The sequence below is a fragment of the Aulonocara sp. 'chitande type north' Nkhata Bay genome, linkage group LG16 (assembly GCF_057382095.1).
Source record: "Aulonocara sp. 'chitande type north' Nkhata Bay isolate Kocher_YH1m ecotype deep benthic linkage group LG16, A_spYH_male_GT1.1, whole genome shotgun sequence".
In the NCBI taxonomy this organism is placed as follows: Eukaryota; Metazoa; Chordata; class Actinopteri; order Cichliformes; family Cichlidae; genus Aulonocara; species Aulonocara sp. 'chitande type north' Nkhata Bay.
Genome location: NC_141359.1, coordinates 15,046,025 through 15,067,780, shown reverse-complemented (window position 1 = coordinate 15,067,780; position 21,756 = coordinate 15,046,025). Strand labels below are relative to the sequence as shown.

General features: G+C 39.7%; 1 protein-coding gene across 5 annotated transcripts in view; it reads left to right on the top strand.

Moving 5' to 3' along the window:
- The window catches only part of dgkg (diacylglycerol kinase, gamma), a 159,913-nt gene that overhangs the window by 69,176 nt on the left and 68,981 nt on the right, over nucleotides 1–21,756 (top strand). For all 5 annotated transcript variants that reach the window (XM_086268002.1, XM_086268001.1, XM_086268004.1 and 2 more), the window contains 6 exons: nucleotides 986–1,096; nucleotides 1,189–1,262; nucleotides 4,930–5,004; nucleotides 12,951–13,036; nucleotides 13,629–13,718; nucleotides 16,848–17,008. In XM_086268002.1, coding sequence (XP_086124128.1) covers nucleotides 986–1,096; nucleotides 1,189–1,262; nucleotides 4,930–5,004; nucleotides 12,951–13,036; nucleotides 13,629–13,718; nucleotides 16,848–17,008 — 597 coding nt within the window. The remainder of the gene's footprint in view (nucleotides 1–985; nucleotides 1,097–1,188; nucleotides 1,263–4,929; nucleotides 5,005–12,950; nucleotides 13,037–13,628; nucleotides 13,719–16,847; nucleotides 17,009–21,756) is intronic.

The window sequence follows — 21,756 nt, the reverse complement described above, 5'->3', positions numbered from 1 at the left end:
GTCCAGCAACTGCTTGTCTGGAGCTCAAAGTCCTACAGCACCTTAGCCCTGATGTTCCCAACTACCTTTGGTGGTGTCTCCTATCAGGAGTTGGGGACTTCTAGTCCCCATGTGGCACAGATATTCACGCGCACTATCTCAGCCGCTTGGTCGCACCTTTCAGTGTACACTACCCCAGCTTGAATCTTAGGTCCTCGAGAGCATCTGTAGTTTGTGCCCTGACTGTATGATAGACTCCTGCATCTGTGAATCTGGTGCTGAGGGCCAGTTCTTATAAGAACAGGAAAGAACAGAGGCTCTGAATATATTCTGCCATGATCAGAGCCTCTGTTCTTTCCTTTACTTCGGTTCTTTTCGTGCCACTGGTAGAATTTCTTGATGTCAGCTTTTTCCTCTGTCTGTTGATGGTACATCCCATGCAGAGGCTTGGTCTTCCATCATAGTTCTTTCTTCCTTTTCCTTATCACCATCTGTCTTTAGCTGTCTGAGGCACTCTTGGAGCAGCTCATCTTTGGGGGCTATCATCCTGCTGTATTCATAGGTGCTTATTTTTTGCTGCTGAGTTGTAACTGACACTCAATAATCTTCGCCCTCCTACTGTCTGTTGCTCATAGAGCCTCAGGGTGCTGGACTTCAGCTGGAGACCTGTACATTCTGAGGAGTTGTTGCATCTCGACATAAGGAGCATCTGTCTCCTGTGGACAGTTTATTATTCTAGTATGGTATCTGATGACTGTTCGGTGAATGGCATGCCGTAATTGGAATCAGAATCCTGTGCTATTATTCCAAAGACACTAATGTTGCCACTGCGCTATCCAGCTGCTTTTTCATGGACTTGGACATTTAATTTGTATTTTGTTTTTAGTTTTTTTAGAGACAGGTCGTACAGACTAGGTTAGGTACATTTGTCATTTTACAACTAAAATTTAATTTAATTTAATGAATGTGACCTGTACACAGTCAATCACTTCACCTTCATTCTCAGGACCGTCATTCTGGGGTGAAGCGAGGGGAGGGGGAATCACCTCCCAGCACCAGCCCTGATGACACCAATCAGACTTTTAAATTCTCCCCTGGAGATGGACAAGCACTCCAGGTATGCTGGCCGCTCACTCTGCACCTGTCATTTCTGCATGGTGCAAATAAAGCTGGTTAGCAGCTACCTGAATCTGTCCTTCCTCTATCCAGATAACCCCGCTTCCAGGCACTCACCCACTCCTGGTTTTGGTCAATCTCAAGAGTGGAGGGAGACAGGGAGAGCGGTAAGTTACTCTCACCCACAGGTCGACTCTCGCTTACCTCTTCGATTTAATAGACAGAGGTTATAAATCTCATTTGACATTTGAGATAAATAGTTAATATTTCATTAATCAAACATAAATTCATTATCATTATTCTTTTATTAAATGGAGTAAAATCTGAGGTATGTAATAGTCAGTTATTCCATTTAAAAACTAAACACTAAACAGAAATGAATCTGTCCCCTGCTGTGGCAAAGAGGACCCAAATGCAAGACTCGCAGACAAAGCAAAGTAAATTTCAAAAAATTTTAAGCACACAAAGTAACAAACGCAGACACTCTAGGACTGAAGGGAGACTGAAGCAGAAATCAAGAAATCAATCAAAATGATGAGACAGGTGGAAGTAAAACTGAAGGAAAAGCTCAAAAGACGGCAGAGGCATAAACAGGCATATACATGAATTCAATTACATTAATGCAACAAACATGCTCAGTAATTGCCAAACACATAAATGCCAACACTCGAGGAAGCTGGAGGTTAAAATTCCCGAGGAAATGCTTTAACAATGATCTGTATAAATAAAATGAGACGAGTGAAAAGTTACTTCATTAACACCAGTTTTCTTTGTTTTTCTTTAAACTAAGTTTATGACATACCTCTAAAGAAAACATCTGGCCCACGAGTTATCAGCTATAGTGACTAACTTGGCTTTCCTATAACACACAAGCACCCACTACAGCAAGTGTAGAACTTACCCACAGTGCATTTACTGCTCATAGCTTAGAGGGCTCTGTTAAATCAACCCCATCATTGAACAAGACAAAAGTGTACCACACCTGGTGCATGGACGTTTGTTACCTAAGCACCTCCCACTAATAATCCTGCTATTCTCAGGTCTATTCTCACTGTTCTTCTAGCAACCTGGGAATTCCATTATATTACAGGAGCTATACTGAACTGAGACACAAAGAAGTAAATACAAAACAATGCACAAAATGTAAATCATCAACGTGTAGTGGATAATTTCTAATAGGACAGTAATTTTAGGTTCTTATCCATACACTTCTGGTTGGGAGGTTTATTCTGCTGTCATATGTTATATTATAGTGTTTCATGTTCGCATTAAACATGTCCAGAGTTTCACATAATGAAAGAATAAGGGGACAGTTGTCTCAAAGAAGCTAAAACAGCTTGTTTCAGACACTACATGAATCATGGGGTCTCCCCCTAAAACTTTGATGTTTTATGATGTTTCTATTACAACATGATGACGTCCGGCTGTTAAGGCATAATTGTGATGTTGTAGGGTGTTAGACTGAGAAAATAAATAATGTGATTTACAACTCTGTCCTTATGATATATTATTTGATATAGTTTCTTGGAATCTTTCTTTCAAGGTGAACCAACCCAAATTCTCATGTCCCTAAAGGCCTAATGTATTGTTTCGAAGTTTGAAGACGATCAACCTTGACCGACCTTGGCCCCATTTTCACCTAGATATGATTAGCTTGAGGTGTTTTTGGTAACTACTGCCAGGCAAAGTTTGAAAATTATATTTTGAAAACTGTGGACAGCAGGCTGCTATCAAACAGACAGAACCTTCGGGGGAGAAAAGGAACTACTCTAGCATTATCTAATCTGGAAAAGATGACAAGAAGAAGGACAGGAAGGACCCCTTTATTTGCATACTAAATACAACATGGATCTGGTGGCCTCATATGCATGGACAAATTAGTTACACTCAAAGACTCCCGAGTTGAAATCCATAGAATGATTCCTCAAGAGCAAAATGGTAAAAAAAAAAAAAAAAAAAAAGAACTTCTAGGAGGAAAAAAGGCTTTTTAAAACTTTACTTTGGGGCAAAGTCAGCTAACCTCTTCAGCATTCCTCTTTTTTTTTCTTTCAATTGGAACTGGCCGAGATAAGCCCCAGCCTACAGTGACCCTGAATTAGATAAGCAGTTAAGACGAATGTGATTTGACAGGTGATTCTATACATCCTTTCTATGTCCCACATCCAATGAAATGAAAGCTAATTTACATTAGCAGGATGCTGAGACTAAAATCAGCTTTGATTCAAGCTTTTTTGGAGCCATTATGAGAAAATGACAGTATTTTTACTTATGCCAAAGAGGGCGCCAACATTTCTTCACCTCCCTGCCAACGCTCTGAATGCTGTCATTTAAAGAGGAAGAGATACAAGCTTTAAATTCATGTCTCCATTGTCTCATTGTACCCCACCTAACTCACAAAAGCCTGTGGCTCTCCCCCAGTTTGATACATTACCATAGCAACGCACTCTTTTGTTACAATTAGAAAGGAAATTATTATCTATTAATAGAACAAATAAACAGTTTAAGCAGGAAACCAGAGACAGAGGCTGCTATTTATGTCTGAGTTCAGTTTCATCTTTATTATGAGTGATGACTGCAAGCGCTGCACGAGTTGTAAAAGCTTCTCTTCTACCCAGAGATGTGTCAACAGATAGGATAGAGAGCTTAGGCACTTATTCACTAGCTGATATAAATATACTGGTACACTCAGTAGAAGGATATTAGAAGCCTGTAAAACTGGTTTTACGGCACACATGAACATGTTGGCGAAGGCTTTAATGAACACTTTACGTAATATCCACGAGGTTGCATGAAGCTGCCTTGTCAATGAGCAGCTCACTGAAAACGCTTGTGAACACAAAAAGATGACTGTCCAAATGAAGGGCATGCAAAAAAAACCCTGTACCTTTCCTGCAGAACATGGGACACCGATTCAGAGCAATCAGATGTGTGTGGAGGTTGCAGAAGTCATATAACATTCTAAGTTAAATACATGTTGTCATGACTTTTATATCACCTCGATTGTATACCATTACATAAAAGTGAAAACTTGAGATCTTCATATCATACACATTTGTTGACAAACGAATGATGTGCATGCATTTTGTAACTCTAAAAACCTATGAAAGATTCTTATGAAAAACAGTAAATATATATATAGATATATATGAATGCAGCTGTCCCAGCAGAGTTATACTCGACTAAGCTACACTAAGGCAAAAAGTTTACACTCATTAGGGAAACGTGGTGATTTTGTGGCAACATCATGCAGTTCATTTACATTTTTATTTATTTAGAACAACCACAGTGAGTGAGCACATGGCAACAGTGGGAAGGAATAACATTATTTTAAATAAGAAGACCATAGAAGACCACCTACAACAAACATGACAAAATACAAACTACAGGAAAGACGAGACAGACGTTAATGACATGTAGCAGTGCATATAAACACATGGGGAATGAGAAGACGAAAGCCAGTAAAAAAAATCTTAAGACCAATGGCCCGATTGGTTTCACACGCCAGACCATGTGTGCAATTTCTAAATGTGGTAATCGGGCTTATGGGCCTGATCATTGATGGTTTTCAATTAATTCGTAGGGCATGAGAATTTATGAAAGAACCAAGCTGATAAAATGTCTTTAGGTAGTCTTTGTGTTTGTTTTGCTGTTCAAAATCTGGTATCCCTGACAGATTGCATCCACGAATTTATAGACCAATGCAGCAGCACGTGGCACACCGCAGACCTGCAAAATTCTTGTATTTCATAATCTGTGTAATTTGAGCACTCATATAAGCCTGGTGTGTAATTACCATATTAACACTATAAACTGTCCTCCTTCTTTCCTCTTCAGGGTACTTAGGAAGTTCAGGTACCTGCTAAACCCGAGGCAGGTGTACAGTCTGGATCAAGGAGGGCCGATGGTAGGGTAAGTCTGCTGTGTTCATCTCTCTTTCCTTTGCAGTGGTAGTGGCTAGGTGAAGTTGCAGTAAATTGTGAACCCTTAATGACTTAAAAAATGAGCTGACTCAAGTTCTAAGATAAAGACTACCCAATTAAATAAAACAAAGACACTACGTGGGATGTTAATTTATTGAGGAGAAGTATGCTGTATTACATGTGTGTGAGGGAAAAACCATGTGAACCTTTGGGTGACCCCTTTTCTATTGAGATTCTTTTCATAGATAGACATTTTCCTCTGGTACAATTTGGAATTAATTGTTCTGCACATGATGACAAGCTGTCCTGGCACAGGTGGCAGCAAACACAAACCATGATGCTACCACCACCGTGTTTCACAGATGGAATAAGGTGCTGATACTGGATTACAGTTTTTTTTTCTTGTCCCAAACAGAATATCATTCATTTTAACCAGAAAGTTTTTTGTTTTTGTTTTATTCATGAATTTCGTAGTTTCCTGGGGCTATACTATTTGGAATTAACATGTTCCCCTTGTGCTTTGTGTGGATTTTGTGCATGACAAGCAAGTCAGCTTAATTGGGGATTCTAAGCTATGTGAGAATGTGAGGCTGTCTGTCTCACAGTGTTAGCCCTGTGATGGGCTCTCAACATTATTCCCCATGTCAGAAAGGATATGCTTTAGTGCCTAAAACCAGCACCAGCCCATTAGAGCATACCAACAAAAGAGAAACAATTAAACTCCTATTTTTTCAGCCGATATGATAGTTTGAACTAAAGCTAGTAGTATCCTCTGTTTTTGGGCTGAGTCAGGAGTTTATATTTCAGGATAAAAAGAGCATCATGAATATGAAATAGAAACATAAATTGTTCAGTCAGAGCGCTGTGCTGGGAGACCACCTCCTCCTGTCATGTTAGACTAACCTGCTGGAGGTCAGTGAAGGGGAATGGGGACACTGCGTTACTGCCGCGCTGTGCATTTGACCTCTTGACACTCACATGCGTTCCTGCATACGTCAGAGCTGAGCACAACATGTACTTTGAAATGAATTCTGTTGGGCCCCCTTGTTCATTGGAAGAAGAAAAAAAATGCCCTTATACAGCAGCACAAGGGCCATGAATGCTTTACCTTGAAGGTGAAGTGACTTCACCATCCTTTCACATCCATTTGTATGAGGCTCTCTGCTCCCTTTTCTGTTACTGTCTCTGCCTCTCTCTCAGTCACGACAAGCAAAGTTGCTGCCCTCGAGAGCCCATTGTAAGAAAAGAGACCCGATGACGCACACGGGTCTTTGGGGAGAATGCTGTAGATGGTACACGCTGCATCAAACACAGACACTGTGATACACTGATGTGATGCTGGACTCTAGAAAAGATATCAAAACGCTGATCTTGTTTTGTAGTATCTGTACTGTCAGTATACACTGTAGCTTACAGTTTAGTACTGCAACGTTCTGAACTAATCAGAGATTTTATTGAATAAAAGTATCTTCAAATGGTTGATTTAAAGGCATTACATCAGTTTTGTTTGCCACTGCATTTTCCAAATAAGATATGGACAAGACATATAATTGCTACACATGACACAAACAAAAAAAGAAAGCCCCAGTGTCTGTCTGCACAGCCATGGCAATGCTGGGGGGGGGGGGGGTTCATGTTTTTTTGAAGGAAAAAAAGGAAGTGACCATATTTGGAAATAACTGGGCTGCTAGGTTATTAGCCAATGCTAGCAAAGCTAGTTGGTAAGGTGCATCCACAAACTCTGAAGGTACAGCACACAGAGTAGCGGTTTTCGATACGGCATCACGTGCATCAGCAAAAAAAAAAAAAAAAAAAAAATTGCTCGTACTCATGCTGCCCCGACACCAGCCAGCACATACTGGGAACAGCATAGGCACCGATCGGCTTTCTATCGCCCATTTGCTGGGCGTAAGGGCGCCCTTCGTTTGTGAGGTGCGCCTGCTGCTTGTTGCACAGGGAGGAGAGGGCGGGGCGGGGGGATTCTCTGATTGGCTGGAGCTCGCAAAATAAAATAAAATAAAAACAAAACAACAAACACAAAAACACCAGACGTTATGATACAGACTTATAATTTGCACCGGTGTTTTTTCGAAATTCTATACGCGAAAAGTGAGCGCGAGAGCCCTCGGTGCGCCTGCTTGCTGCCAAAGTCAAAGTAAACTTTATTGTCATCTCCGCTACATACAGTCCAGTATATAGAGAGACGAGACGACGAGGCTCCAGTTACAGCAGTGCAAGAAAACAAACAATAAATATAAGAACAGTAAGAAAATAAACATACACTTTAGGACTCGGGGTAAAGGGATCAATAACAATTTGAAATTTGAAATTTACAGTTTGATGATTTAAAGTCTCACACACAAGCCGTCGAAAGGGGAGGGGGGCCGGCTGCTTCCAAATAGAGCACATTTCATTCACAGTGTTGTAAATCCAAGCCCATTATGTGTTCATGATTTGAATCCTGGGTTGTGCAAAATCCCAGAAATGCACCTTTGACAAAGTGAATCTGTGAACTGAGGTGTAGGTGTGTTAGATCATGTTGTGGTGATCCTCGAGTTGGGGGACTTATGTTCATACTGAAGTGCAAAATTAAAACCGATGGAAGATGGTCAAGAAAAGTTCGAAGCCATCAGGTGCTCAGTTTAGAAAAATTATAAAAGAAGAGGAGGAGAAACGAGCAAAAGATACAGGTAAGCAGATGTCATTGGATAATGGCAGGTCATCCTGAAACAATCAGAATCAGAATACTTTATTTATCCCTAAGGAAATTATGTGGGTTACAGTTGCTCTAAGAAGAAATGTTAAAAATAGTAACAGTAACAGACTAAACTGCAAACAATACATTATGCTACAGATTTTAATATTAATATGTGTCCTGTTCTCATTGTATGACGTACTATGATGGCCATTTGCATACTATGCATACTCTCTCTCTCTTCATATGTGTGTGTGTGTGTGTGTGTGTGTGTGTGTGTGTGTGTGTGTGTGTGTGTGTGTGTGTGTGTGTGTGTGTGTTTCCCTTGTAAAATTCAGTATGGCTCCAACAACAGTTTTATGTTAATGTACAATCCTTAATATGTTTTATGTGTGTGTGTGTGGCCTCTGTAAAATTTGGTGTTTTAACTTTGGAGCCAGCCTCAAGTGGCCATTAGAGGAACTGCAGGTTTTGCGGGTGGCTTAATTTTTCAGCCCCTGAGGGTTTTTTTTCTTCAGGATAATCCTTTATTAACTTGGTCTGTTGTCTGGGTCACACAAGAGGACATCATATTTAGAAGACTGTACCATAAAATTGCTCCCAAAAGCACCAACTAAACATGGTTAAGAGCACCAGTTCAGCGTCTCAAATTGGTGGTGAAGAGACAAATATCTGCTGCTTCTGCTGCTGCCCGTGTCAGCAGAATTAATAATATTTAAACAGGCGCCTTGTCAAATGTTCCAACATAGCTATGGAGAGTGAAATTAGCTATATGTATAAATTATCTGTATTTCTTTTTACCAGACTGTAAACATGCCTTTATGTTGTTAAATTTAGCCTTTTAACAGCAGTGTATTTTATACTGTATATAAAAGATGGATTTGGCATCACATTATCCATTGTTTTAGACTCATTTTGAAGCCTAAGCATCAGTGTTTTGGCCACCAGCATGTTGGTTATAGGGAGCCTGAAGTGACCATATTCAGACTAAAGGGTTGATTACTAACTAATCAGTGGTCGCATGCTTAGCAAGCTGCATTCATAAACTGTATAAGTATTAAGCACAGACACACATGGCAATAGACATTTTGCCCTTTCAGGGCCCCTGTATTGAGTTTCTATCTGCAAACTGACTTGGGCTTGCTCAAAGAAAACCTGCTGGGCCCAGTCTAAACTGGAAATGGTCTGGGCCCTGTACGGTTCCTTCCACTGATATTATGATATATTATAATATTTGTGGCTAAGAACATTGCCTTGTAAGTTCCACTTACAGTAATTATGTAACTTTTAATAACAAACTCCTCTGCCTGCTCAACTCAGCCTCAGTCCTTTTTCCTCAGTGCAGGGATCTGTCTTAAATGAGGTCATATGACTGTCCTGTGCAGCGGGAGATCTGTGCCGATGCTGCTAAAAGGGTGAAAGAGGCCCTACATTGAAAATAAACACACAGGGTCTGTTGTCACATAGAGGGTTAACTCACTGCCAGCTGAACTCCACAACTGTTACCATGGGCTCCTTAGCAACACTCACAGCAGGCATTGAAATGAGGGGGTAGATTTCTCTGAGTGATGTGTTTAGGGAACGCAATTAGCTTGCTGTACTTACATTTCATGTCATTGCACATAATATGTCAACCTCCATGTATTATTTGTTGATGCACCAGCTTCCTTTAAGACATCATGCATAAATCAAACGGAAGATTTTAAATAGGTTTTGGTTAGATGTGAATGCATATTGGTGTTGTTTCTCTATATAGCCCTTAGGGGGTGCTGTTTGCCTTGTGGCTTCTGTGCCTTGTTATAAGGTCTAGAAATAAACATACCACCTACTTTGATTCTGGGGAGGCAGTAACATAAGGGTAAGGCAGGCAGGTTGGTTGTTTCAGGTACCAGAGAGGCATGAAATCTAATCCAGAAGGAACAGCTGGATTATAGATCCATTAGTAGGAAGAGTTGCCAGGTGCCAAAACACAACAGGGCACAACAGCTTATATATTCCGAGGTTCTCTCTATGTTATTGGCTGTTGGTACCCCTGTTGTGTTGGCAGGCTCCTTCCATTCTTGAGAATGCAGGAGCTTTTTCATTTTCCACATAGACCAAAAGTCAAAACCAATTTCCCTAGCCTCTCATTGGGATTCAGCCCCAAACCTGTTTGTTTCTACTGAAATAATGAAATAAAAAAATAAGCTCTATGGGAAAAATGCACAGAGCCACTGTGACATCACAGTTAATGGAGTCCTGTTGTGAAGGCTTGAGATTAGTTGATTATAAGTTGCGAAGTAAATATATTGACTACAAGACCTGAAACTATGTCACTTGGATGCCAGCCGGAATAGGCTTCAGTCCCCCTCAAAAATATGAATTGGACAAGTGGTGTAGATGGATGGTTGGAAATAGATGAAGGGAAAACAGGGCCATTTGTCTATATATTACTATACAACCAGGCTTCTTTTTAGTAAATTGTTGTTTGTAGGTGTTTTTAAAAACAGCAGAGTGTAGTTATATTGTGGATTTGATATACTGACCCAGCTGTCATAGCTAATCCTTTTATCTTACTTCCCTTTATACAACCATATAAAAGTAGTGGTAAAACAGCTAACTGATCATCTGCAGAGGAATGGCTTATTTCAGTCAGGTTTCAGAGCTCATCACAGCACAGAAACAGCATTAATGAAGGTTACAAATGATCTTCTTATGGCCTTTGACAAAGGACTCATCTCTGTGCTTGTCCTGCTAGACCTTAGTGCAGCGTTCGATACTGTCGACCATAATATCCTAGTAGAGCGATTAGAACATGCTGTAGGTATTACAGGTACTGCGCTGCAGTGGTTTGTATCATATCTATCTAATAGACTCCAATTTGTTCATGTAAATGGAGAGTCCTCTTCACACACTGAGGTTAATTATGGAGTTCCACAGGGTTCAGTGCTAGGACCAATTCTGTTTACATTATACATGCTTCCCTTTGGCAGCATCATTAGAAGACATAGCATACATTTTCACTGCTATGCAGATGACACCCAGCTCTATCTGTCCATGAAGCCAGATAACACACAACAATTAGTTAAACTGCAGGAATGTCTTAAAGACATAAAGACCTGGATGGCCGCTAACTTTCTGCTTCTAAATTCAGATCAAACTAAGGTTATTGGATGGCATTACCTTGGCCTCCAGTAACACTGTGAGGAACCTTGGAGTCATTTTTGACCAGGATATGTCCTTCAACGCACATATTAAACAAATATGTAAAACTGCTTTCTTCCATTTGCACAATATCTCTAAAATTAGAAACATCCTGTCTCAGAGCGAGGCTGAAAAAAAGAGTTCATGCATTCATTACTTCTAGGCTGGGCTACTGTAATTCATTGTTATTAGGATGTCCTAAAATTTCCTGAAAAGCCTTCAGCTAATCCAAAATGCTGCTGCAAGAGTACTGACAGGGACTAGAAAGAGAGAGCAGATTTCTCCTGTATTGGCTTCTCTTTATTGTTCTTCTGTTAAATCCAGAATTGAATTTAAAGTTCTTCTCATTAAATACAAGGTCTTAAATAATCAGTCCCCATCTTATCTTAATGACCTTATAGTATCATATCACCCCGTTAGAGCACTTCACTCTCACACTGCAGGCTTACTTGTTGTTCCTAGAGTATTTAAAAGTAGAATGGGAGGCAGAGCTTTTTAGCTTCCATGCCCCTCTTCTGTGGAACCAGCTCCCAGTTTGGATTCAGCAGACAGACACGATCTCTACTTTTAAGATTAGGCTTAAAACCAGTAGCAGAAAATGGGTTTCTTCCCGTTAAAAGGGAGTTTTTCCCTCCGACTGTCACCAAAGCACTTGCTTACAAGGGGTGATAAGATTGTTAGGGCTTTCTCAGTTTTCTTTGTCTGTATGGTTTTTACCTTACAATATAAAGCACCTTGAGACAACCGTTGTTGTGATTTGGCACAAAATAAATGAACAGAACTTTTCACGGGATTCTTTGGCAATAAAATAAAGAACGTGACAATACTGTGGGGTAAGCATTTCATTGTCAATACTGCCTGTAAATAGTCAGGTGTTTCTTCTGTAACACTGCACAGCTGGAGAGTTTTCTATACTATTTGCAAAACATGTATCGTTGTATCTTTGACAAACTGGTCGGGGCATCTGGAGTTCACATATTAATGCATCTTATTATGAAGAATTTTGATCCTGATAAGGACCTGAATAAGGACAAAAGTGATATCACTCATATGTTATGGCTTCCCTAATATTTTGATCTCAGGTTAACTTGACATTTTGGACGGACAGCCCTTCCACCATAATCAGTGAAACACCAAAATAGTTCATATGTTTTGGAAAAATAGCGTTCACTCCTCCAGCAGAGTTTGGGAGACTTGAAAAATCATGTGGTGGCCCAAGACCTTACTGAGACACTATATGTCGATTTTTCTTTTAAGTTATCACCTGCTTGTATTATGTTCAAGTGAAAATGTAGAACTGGTTTAAAGGGTCTATGGGAGATCACTGTGCAGGACCAGGTGGTCACCGGGCAGCTGTCTCATGATAGAGAGAGATGAAAGCTTTTGTCGACACCTTTGTTCCAACACACATTAAAGGTCCCTTTGAAGGGCATGCACTCTGCGACCACTGCGTGACTGTGGTTTCCAGGGAAAGGAGTGAAGTAAGCACAGGTGGAGAGGGCGCACACTGATTACTCTTTCTCTCTCTACCTTCCTCTGTGTCCTCTCTGCCCAGGAGCGCCCCTGTTCATTAAACCATCACAAGCTTAGAAATCCCTGTCAGCTGCTGCAAAATGCAACTAATAAATTTGGCGTCACAGAATTCTTAGTACACACTGACATTAGGATTCAGGGACTCTGTGTATAAAAGTGTTCTACAAACAAAACACCTGTTTTCTGTATATGTGAAGATGTTTTCACACATGTGCTGAACCCTTAAATGTTTCTGTAACGTCCCTGACAGAGGTACAGGTCAGAACACAAAGTCACTGGGATGTCTGATTGCTTTAAGATGTGAACAGTGCAGTCAGTGGTCCATGCCCGCTGGCTTGTGGTTGTCTTGTGTGCTGCCCCGTGAACTCTCTACCCAGGCAGCTCTCCCGTCTTAAACACATACCATTTCTAGTGCTGCAGACACTTCTGAAATTGATTATTTTCTGCTGTATGTGAGAATGGATAGCAGCACTAAAATGTCAGAAGATCATGTGTGATGATTCCTGGATCTATTGTCTTTCTAGGCTCAACTTTTTCCATGATGTCCCTGATTTCCGGGTTCTTGCTTGTGGAGGTGATGGCACAGTGGGCTGGATCCTCGACTGTATAGGTAATTAGATTCTAACTTATGAAAAAGTTAGAATCTAACTAATACTTTGCTTTGATAGGAGTTTATCTGCATTCTTAACCAGATTTTATTGTTTTAAAGGCAGCTGTAGGTCAGAACACATGTCGAAGCATCTTTGACCAATATACTGAACCCTGAGTGTATGTGAATGTTAGAATGTGCTTTAGCATAGATAAAAGCACCGTGTGAATGTGATTTGGTGGATGAAACATATTGTAGAGCACCAGTCCACATATATTTTCTGTTATTAATAAAAGTAAAGATGAAATGTGGCTGAAAGAGCAGAAAAATAAAGGTGAACATTAAATATTTTAGCTGAAAAATGAATTGTAAACATCTGTTTAAAGACCAGCTCTGAAGTTCCACAGTTCCTGCAATCATGCATAGTTTTTTCCACTGTGAGGAATTATTACTCTCTACTTTATTCTAGCTGAGTACAAATGTAGGTTTAGCAGTAATTTATCAGTAATAAATTCAGTCAGAATTCTAGTTCATATATTGTCATAAAAATCTGTTTCAAGAACATTTTCACATCCATAGCACGAGATCGATCTGCTTGTCTGTGCCCTTGCAGATAAGGCCAACTTTGCCAGGCACCCTCCGGTGGCCATTCTTCCTTTGGGCACAGGGAATGACCTGGCTCGCTGCTTACGCTGGGGAGGAGGTGAGGAGCTCATTCCAGCATCTTTCTGTATTTTCTTTACATAGCTGCATAGGCATCTATAAAGCCTGCAAGAACTGATGCCATAGCTGATCTTTTTGGAAACTTTGTGGCAAAGAGAAACAAGCTGAAAACACTGATAAGATTTTGTGAGCCTGTTAGTTAATGGAGTTAATGTAGCACCATACTTATTCATAATCATTTGTGTTTGTGGTCACCTGATGAGTTTAAGTCCTCTTTAATTCAGTTTTTTTGGTGTTCACCAACTCTTCAGAGGAATATCTGTGTTTCTGCTTACTAAAGCTGCCTTCCACAGTCAAAAAAGACTTCCGATATCACTGGGAAAAAGCATCAATATTGGAGCTGTACAGCTAAGCAGTAAGGAGAAATTGGCTATAAAGAGGGAGCCACAGAGGACAGCTTTCACTTTTTTTCTGCCTTTGTGAGTCTCTGTTCTGTCCCGATTAGTTTCACATTACCAAGTCCGCTGTCACTTTCTATAGCTACGCTTCAGCCTGATTGCCTGTTTGCTTTTCAGTGTTCTTTCCTAAAACTCTGCGTGTTTATACCAATCACTGTTGTCTCCCTCTGGTTGCTGAATTACTTTCTCCTGGACATTCCCGCCTGCTCTCTTTTGTTCTTCTCATATCAGCTTCATTTTTCACCTCTGTCTGCCTTACATGCCTCCTGTCTTCTGTATTTAGATACTCATTTTTGAATTGAACATAATAGAGCACGTTTAAACAGTTAATTTAAAGAATGACTCACTTCTCAAATACAAAAGGTAGCCATGTGTCTCTGCACATTTCTGGGAAATGAAAGATGGGAAGAGAAACAGGGGACTTTTATGTGTCAAATTAAAAACTTAATATGCAAATCACTTGCACACGCTGTAAGTCCTTTGCCAACCATTGATTTCTCGTAGTACTTGGGACCAGTAATTACACTGGCTGGTTATAACTGCTCGATTGTTGCTGCGAGGACCAGCAGAGCACTTGAAAGATATTTTGTCAATAAGCTGCCAGGTCTGGGTGGCTTTGGGCTGTTGAACTGATCATCAGAGATAAACTCTGAAATATTAGCTGCAGCCAATTAGCTTGATGATCATTTACCTGAGACGGAAAATGAATCTAGTCTGATTTGTATGTGAAGGTGAGCAGCCAGTTTTGATTCATGGCTCTGCAGTCTGTTTTAGTCAGATGTTCATCAACTAACAAAAAAAATCTATCGAACAGCTTTCAGATGTATCACCACTCAATCTAATTCATGATCTCTAGAGAATGAATCCCAAAGATTTAGGCCTTGTTGAATTTTAGTTTAATTACTGGGTTTTTGTGGAATATCTTGACAATAATTTGAAGGATTGTCATAAAAGTTGGTAGAGATATTTGCCGAGCAAAGCTTTTCTCTTAACCCATGAGACATGACTGACTTGATCATTTACCATTTGGCAAGTACTGGAATAGAAACACATTATGCATTAATTCTTACACTGGTTGTATTTGTGAAAGTTAGTGCTAATAATAATGATAATGTGAAAGGAACTTACGTGAATTGCAGTGAAGATGAAACACAGGGCGAAAATGGAGGACATTGGTGAAAGATAAAGCTAATTTTACTTTAAAAATAACACATAATGCAGTGAACACATGAACACTTAATTTCCTCTATTGGTGTCAGTGGATTTTTGTAATCATTTACACAAATATCAGGATGTATTGTACGTGATTGTCTTTCATTATGTCAGGTAACTCAGCACTGACATACCATTAGTGTCTCTGGATGGTTTCATGAGTTACTCTTTGTAACGCTTTCGTTCAACCTTCAGGATAGACTGTAATAACTTCCCTTATGCCATTATCAGGGGAAAAAAATCCTTTTATCCAATACAGCCTGATTTTAATAAATACCAGCAAAACTATTGCATCAATCTTGGTTGCACTTTGTGCTTAAGGTTAATTTCCAAGTATTCATATATGCTAACAGTCAAGTACAGGCTTGCAGTCTTCTAAGGTTGTGCACAGATGGCATAATGACAAAAACATGTATCAATTTGTGCAGACGATGTGTGTATTTGTGTGTGTACCTGTGCAAACACCACAAAATGAATAAATAAATACAGCTAAAAAGTAGCTAATTGTTCATGTAAAAAGACAACTGTTCCCCGTGAATTTTCTTTTATTTCTCAAGAGTACAAATGTGAGAACATATGCATATGCAAAATACTCTCATATTTCACACACATGATTCTCCCAGTGTGATGGCACTCATTAAAGCCTCATGCCCTTGTGACACCTTTGGAACAAACATCTGCTTCTTATTACTATGCCTGGCTGTTAAAGCAGGCTGTCAGCTATGGAGCAAATCCAGAGGGCTTCCCGGAGGGCTGTCAGGTCTGGGCTTCATTCTGGGTTTGAAGCAAGGAGGGTAGTTTCTTTGGAAAGGCAGCTTAATCAGTTTCATTGTGTTCCATATTTGAGCTCGTATAGTGTAATTTGCCTGTTACATGTGGAGATTATGATTAGAAATGATGAAATATAGAGAACGACTTTTCTCTGCCAGATTTTGCTCACGCTATGCTTGACTGATTGATTGATTTTTTTTCATGTGATTCCTGATTGATTCCAAGTTTCTAGCTTTATACTGTTTAGCGGGATAAAAGTGGCTGCAGCTCAGGAGGTAGAGCTGGTTATCTGCTAATCAGAAGGTTGATGATTTGAACCCTGGTTGCTCCAGTCTGCACTATAAATATCCCCAAGTTGCTCTCTGATGCATCCATTGGAGTATAAATGCATCTGAATGTAAGATAGAAAGCACTTATTTAAGAAAAGCATAGAAAAAAGTGCTGGAGTAAAATGGTAAATATGGCATGTTGTATAAAGTGCTTTGAATGCTCCAGTAGAGTAGAAAAGCTCGATATAAGAACCAGGCCTCTTCCTGTTAAAAAGCGTTTTTTCCTCCCCGCTGCTAAGTGCTTGCTCATAGGTGGTTGTGTCATTATTGGGGTTTCTTTCTAATATTGTAGGTCTCTACTTTAACATATAATAAAGCACCTCCAGCCAACTGTTGTTGTGATTTGATATAAATAACACTGAATTGAAGTAAATTGAATTCTCTGGTTGTTCTCGGCAGGTTATGAGGGTGGTAGCTTGGTGAAGGTCCTTCGGGACATTGAGCATAGCACTGAGGTGGTGTTGGACCGCTGGAATATAGACATCATCCCTGACGACAAGGAGGAGAAGGGAGATCCTGTTCCCTACAGCATCGTCAACAACTACTTCTCTATTGGAGTGGTAAGTAAACTGAGAGAAAGATAACATTGCATGTTTTAAAGAGCCACATTATACTTTCTTCCTGTTTCTGTCATATGTCATTCTACTATGTCAGACAGTTGCCAACGTTTTAAAAAATAAGATGAACTTAATCTGTGTGAGCCAAAAGCTCAGATTTCAGAGTTACATTTTGTTTTCTTTCTTTCATTTGCCTGAGGTACAGCTGATGCATGCTGGGTTTTGGAGTGACCAGAAAAAACCACATTTGCATATTTGGACAAAATAGTGAAGAGCTAATCATCTAACAGTAGATAGTTTGGTAAAGCAACAGAACTGAAAGACAGACTCCTGTAAACATGTTTTTCAATGTTGTGAAGTTGAGCATTTCTACATGGAAATCTTTTTGCTTTTGGAACTGCAGTTTTAGAAAATCCAGTTTGGATTCATTTTTTAGCCAGTTGTGTCTTGTTTCTAAAATGACATGAGCAAAAACAGGCTTATTTTATACAGAAATAAAGGAATAAAGAAACAGTTTAAGATAAATACATTTCAGATTTAAAAAAATGTTACTTTATTGTATGCACAAAATACAGCTTTATTGCTGAGGACGGAAAAAGCAAAACCAAAACTGGGAAAATGACACGAACTATACTGGAAGCACTAAATACATGGAGAAATGCACACAACTATGAGGGAGACGCTGACATAAATACGCAGAAGGATAACGAGGGAAGTGAGGAAACACGGGGAATACAGCTGACACAAATTAACATGACGCCACAGGGGAAGCAAAACAAGATACGTGGAACACGGAAACACAAGACCTTCACAATAAAACAGGAAACTGGGGAACATGACACAGGAGTGGAGGAGAGGCAGACCAGAGGGAGCGAGGGAATGCGAAGGAGCACAAGGGAGAGAGAGAGAAACATGGATAAACATGGAATAAACCACAAGGAGGGGAAACAAGGCACAAGAACTCATACAAACACATAAACACAAACGCACAGAGGGCAAAGACACAAGGGGAAATTACTAAATGATCAAGGAACTAAACGGGGCCCATAAGAAACTCAAAACAGGATAACCTGGCACTATGGAAATAAACTTAAGACTAGCAAGGAGAACTTATACATAGATCATAATACAGGAAAACTCACAACGCTGGGTCAAATGACCATGACAGTTCATATTCCGTGATCTATTTCCATATAAGACAATATTTCATTTGTTTGGAATTTTGAATTCCAGTTCTTTGTATTGTGAAATAAAGTCCTTCAATTTTTCGAGTAGTTATTACAGTAAAAACATGATGAAAGAGATTATTTGATCTATGAGGACATGAGCAATTAGGAGATTCATCAGTGAATTTCTGCATCCTCTGGGCAAGGAACACGTTGCCAGGTACCAGTTGCTTAGCAACTTTTTTATCTTGTCCTCATGGAGATAATATGCGGGCCTCTGGGACATTTATACAGAGGTGACAAACAAGACCTTCATTAAGTAATCACAGGGCAGCACCACTCATTTAGCCTCAGTGTATTAAAATAATTGATGTGTCACCACCACAACTCTGTATATCTCCATAGCCGTCGTGATGTTATAAAGAAAACCTAAAGCAACCATTTTCACTCATTCTAATCTTACTAGTTACTATTAAAAAATAATAATATGAGGCTAGGGTGTAATCATTAACTCCATTCCTATCAGCTAATAGTCATGAGATTAGCAGTGCAGTGTATACGACTATAAATAAACCCAAGTGAGATAAGTGTACAGAGGGCATATGTAGACATTTGAGGAGGAGCACTGACAGGGAGCAGATACACCACAGTGATGTTATACAACTGAAATCCTACTGCTAGCTACATATTTATCAATATGGATGTGTGAGTGTAATACTGCACAGTGAAAGTGGCACACACATCTATACTTCTGTGGTTAGAGTTTGTAAAACTGCACTTTGACAAATCTACAAGTAACAACTCGTTTTATTCAAAAATGGGAGAAGAGGCAGTGACAGGATAGAGCCGTTTCCTTTGTGGCCTGAGTGACACCACGAGTGTCTCACACAGGGAGAGACAATAGTATTTGACAGGCCTGTCTTGGTGTGGTGACTGACGCTTTTTGGCAAATTTTGTCTCTCACATTTTCACATTCAGTAATTTGTGCATCTCTGTTTCACAGAGTTTTTACGTTCATTCATGAAGAATATTTCAACCTGCATGTTACATTGAAGCGCTGCATCAAGCTGCAGCTTATATTTCTTTTGACCTGATCTCCCATTGTTTAAGCCATCGTGGACAGTAGTTACTGCTGGCTGTGGCAGGTGCAATGCCGACACTTCTGACTGTCTCGTCATAGGTCAGAGCGTTCTCATTCCAGAGGTGGAAAAAAATGCTGATTTTTCAAAACTGCTTGTGTGTCTCAGTTACTTCCAAGGTGTCCTTTAGTGGCAATGTGTGTGAGAGAGCACAGCAACATTGTTACAGTACAGTTTTTCAGTCAGTCTCTTCACCTTTGCACTCAATAACAGTATAGACTGTATATAAAATATCCGGTATCCAATTAATCAAACGTTACAGTTTCAAAAGTCACCAAAACCAAAAGATAAGCTTCTTGGATGAACTATGTTTCACAACAATGGGCCATATATCTTGTCCGATCATTTAATTACGATGCTGTAAAAAATACTAGATCTGCAAACGCAGGCAAGTCAAAGCAGTGGGTTCAGTTCGATAACTCGAACTGAGGTCTAGCAGACAGCTGCCTGTGTCAGCACATCTAGTAGTCAGAGTGGCTATGCGCCTAACTTTAAGTCTCATCAGTATCCAAATGGATGAGTTATAAAATTTATAGCTGTTATGAAAGGGAGTTCATCAAGAAATAATGGACTATAAAGATTATTTTTTATTAAGTTGGACATTTTAACATGAGAGTCTATGGGGTTGACCTGCTTTTAGGGACACCCTCAAGTGTCAACTTGAGGAACTGCAGTTTGTGACTTTTAATTATTGACTTACTTTTTGCCTCTGACACTTGTTTTTTGTTTTGTTTTTATTTTAATTTCTAATCTCTTAAAAAAACATAAATAAATTCCACATTGAGCTATACATTTGTGACCAATGTCTAAAGCTGTAAATGGGACTGATTACATTAGGGCTGGGAGCGAAATGGTGAGTGAAAAATAACAACTCTTAACCTCTCATGGGATTTGTTGACAGTAATAAAGCTACAGAATAACTCCATGGTTATGCTCTAAAGGAAGGGTTATCTGTGCGAGTCTCTGACAACGCACCAGCATAGCACAGCCATTAAAATAAAGCAACAGATCGCTGTGCCTCCAGGAGCCATAGTGACAGATGGCTGAGTATCTGTGTGCACACGACACCTGAGCAAACCAAATCTGACTCACACCAATGATGCAGCCATTAGTAAGACCTTAAATCTGCTTTAACAACCATACAAGGTTTGCATTTCCTGCCATCTTATTGCAGACCTTTCTACTCAGGGTTGGGTTGCCATGGAGATGGGAGGCTGGCAAGGCCGAATCTGAAAGCTTTCACAGTCATCTGTCCTTTATCTCGCTGACTTAATTGTGGATGACATAGTGTGGAGCATGTGGCTGGCTCGGTCAAGGCACTTGGAGCTGTTGAGCAGAAGGTATAAGATGATTTTGTGATTTTAAATGACATAACACTTTATTTTGTACTGGTAGGAAATTTTTCAAGTTGCATAGTTCCACAGGAAATAGTTTTATAATTGAGAAAAAAACCACAAAGCTGTGTGTATCATAAGGATTGAATCAATTCAAACACTGCAGCTTTGACAGCAGCACCTTGCTGTTGCCGCATTGAGCAGTGAGCTCATTGTGGGGGCTGACAGTATTACATTAGGCAGAGAGGATCACAGTAAGAACATCAGTAAGAACAATAGCAGCTCCGTATATCTCTGCACTGTTGCATTTTACAGCTCCATCACTTACAGCACCTCTGTTTCTGTGTACATTTTAAAATCTGGACTTAATCAGTGAACGGAATTAATTGGCAGTTATTGAAATAATATATAATGCAACTGGTCATACATTTGTCCACTTGGCTGAAATTGAACTAAACTTGAAAGCATATTTACAACTTTGCCAAAACAATGCTAAAACTTGGTCAAAGTGAGACAGGAAAAATCTTCTTCCATCTCTCCTGAAAGGACATGCAGAGAAAGAAGTTGTTGTATAATTGATTGAAAAAATACACTTCCTTTTCCAACCTTCTCAGATTTGCACCCACACCATTCACGCCGTGTGGTGTCCTTGCGTACCACTGGACCATCACAGCATGACAGTGTCGTTCTTTTTTTTTTTTTTTTTTTTTTTTTTTTTTTTTTCTAAATGACATCAGAAACAGCAGTATGCGACATTACGTGATGGCAGAGCTTCAGTTCATCCTTTGTCATTTTTATTATTTTTTTTTTTTTTAATAAATAGGACAGGGGGAATGAATGAGAGAAAGAGGGGGAGAGAAAGAAAGAAAACCAAAGGGGAGAAGAGACGGTGAGAAGGGGGGGGGAAGAGAGAGAAAAAAAAAAAAGAACTCCTGGGTCACCTGTATGGAGAAAAAAAAACAAACAAACAAAAAAAACAAACAGAGGAGACAGCAAACAACAAAGAGCAACATAATAATAGAGAAAACAAAGCACCATCACAATAGACTAGCTAGTCATAGATATCAATATTTACTAAATAATAAACGATATTGTGCAGCACGCAAGATAGA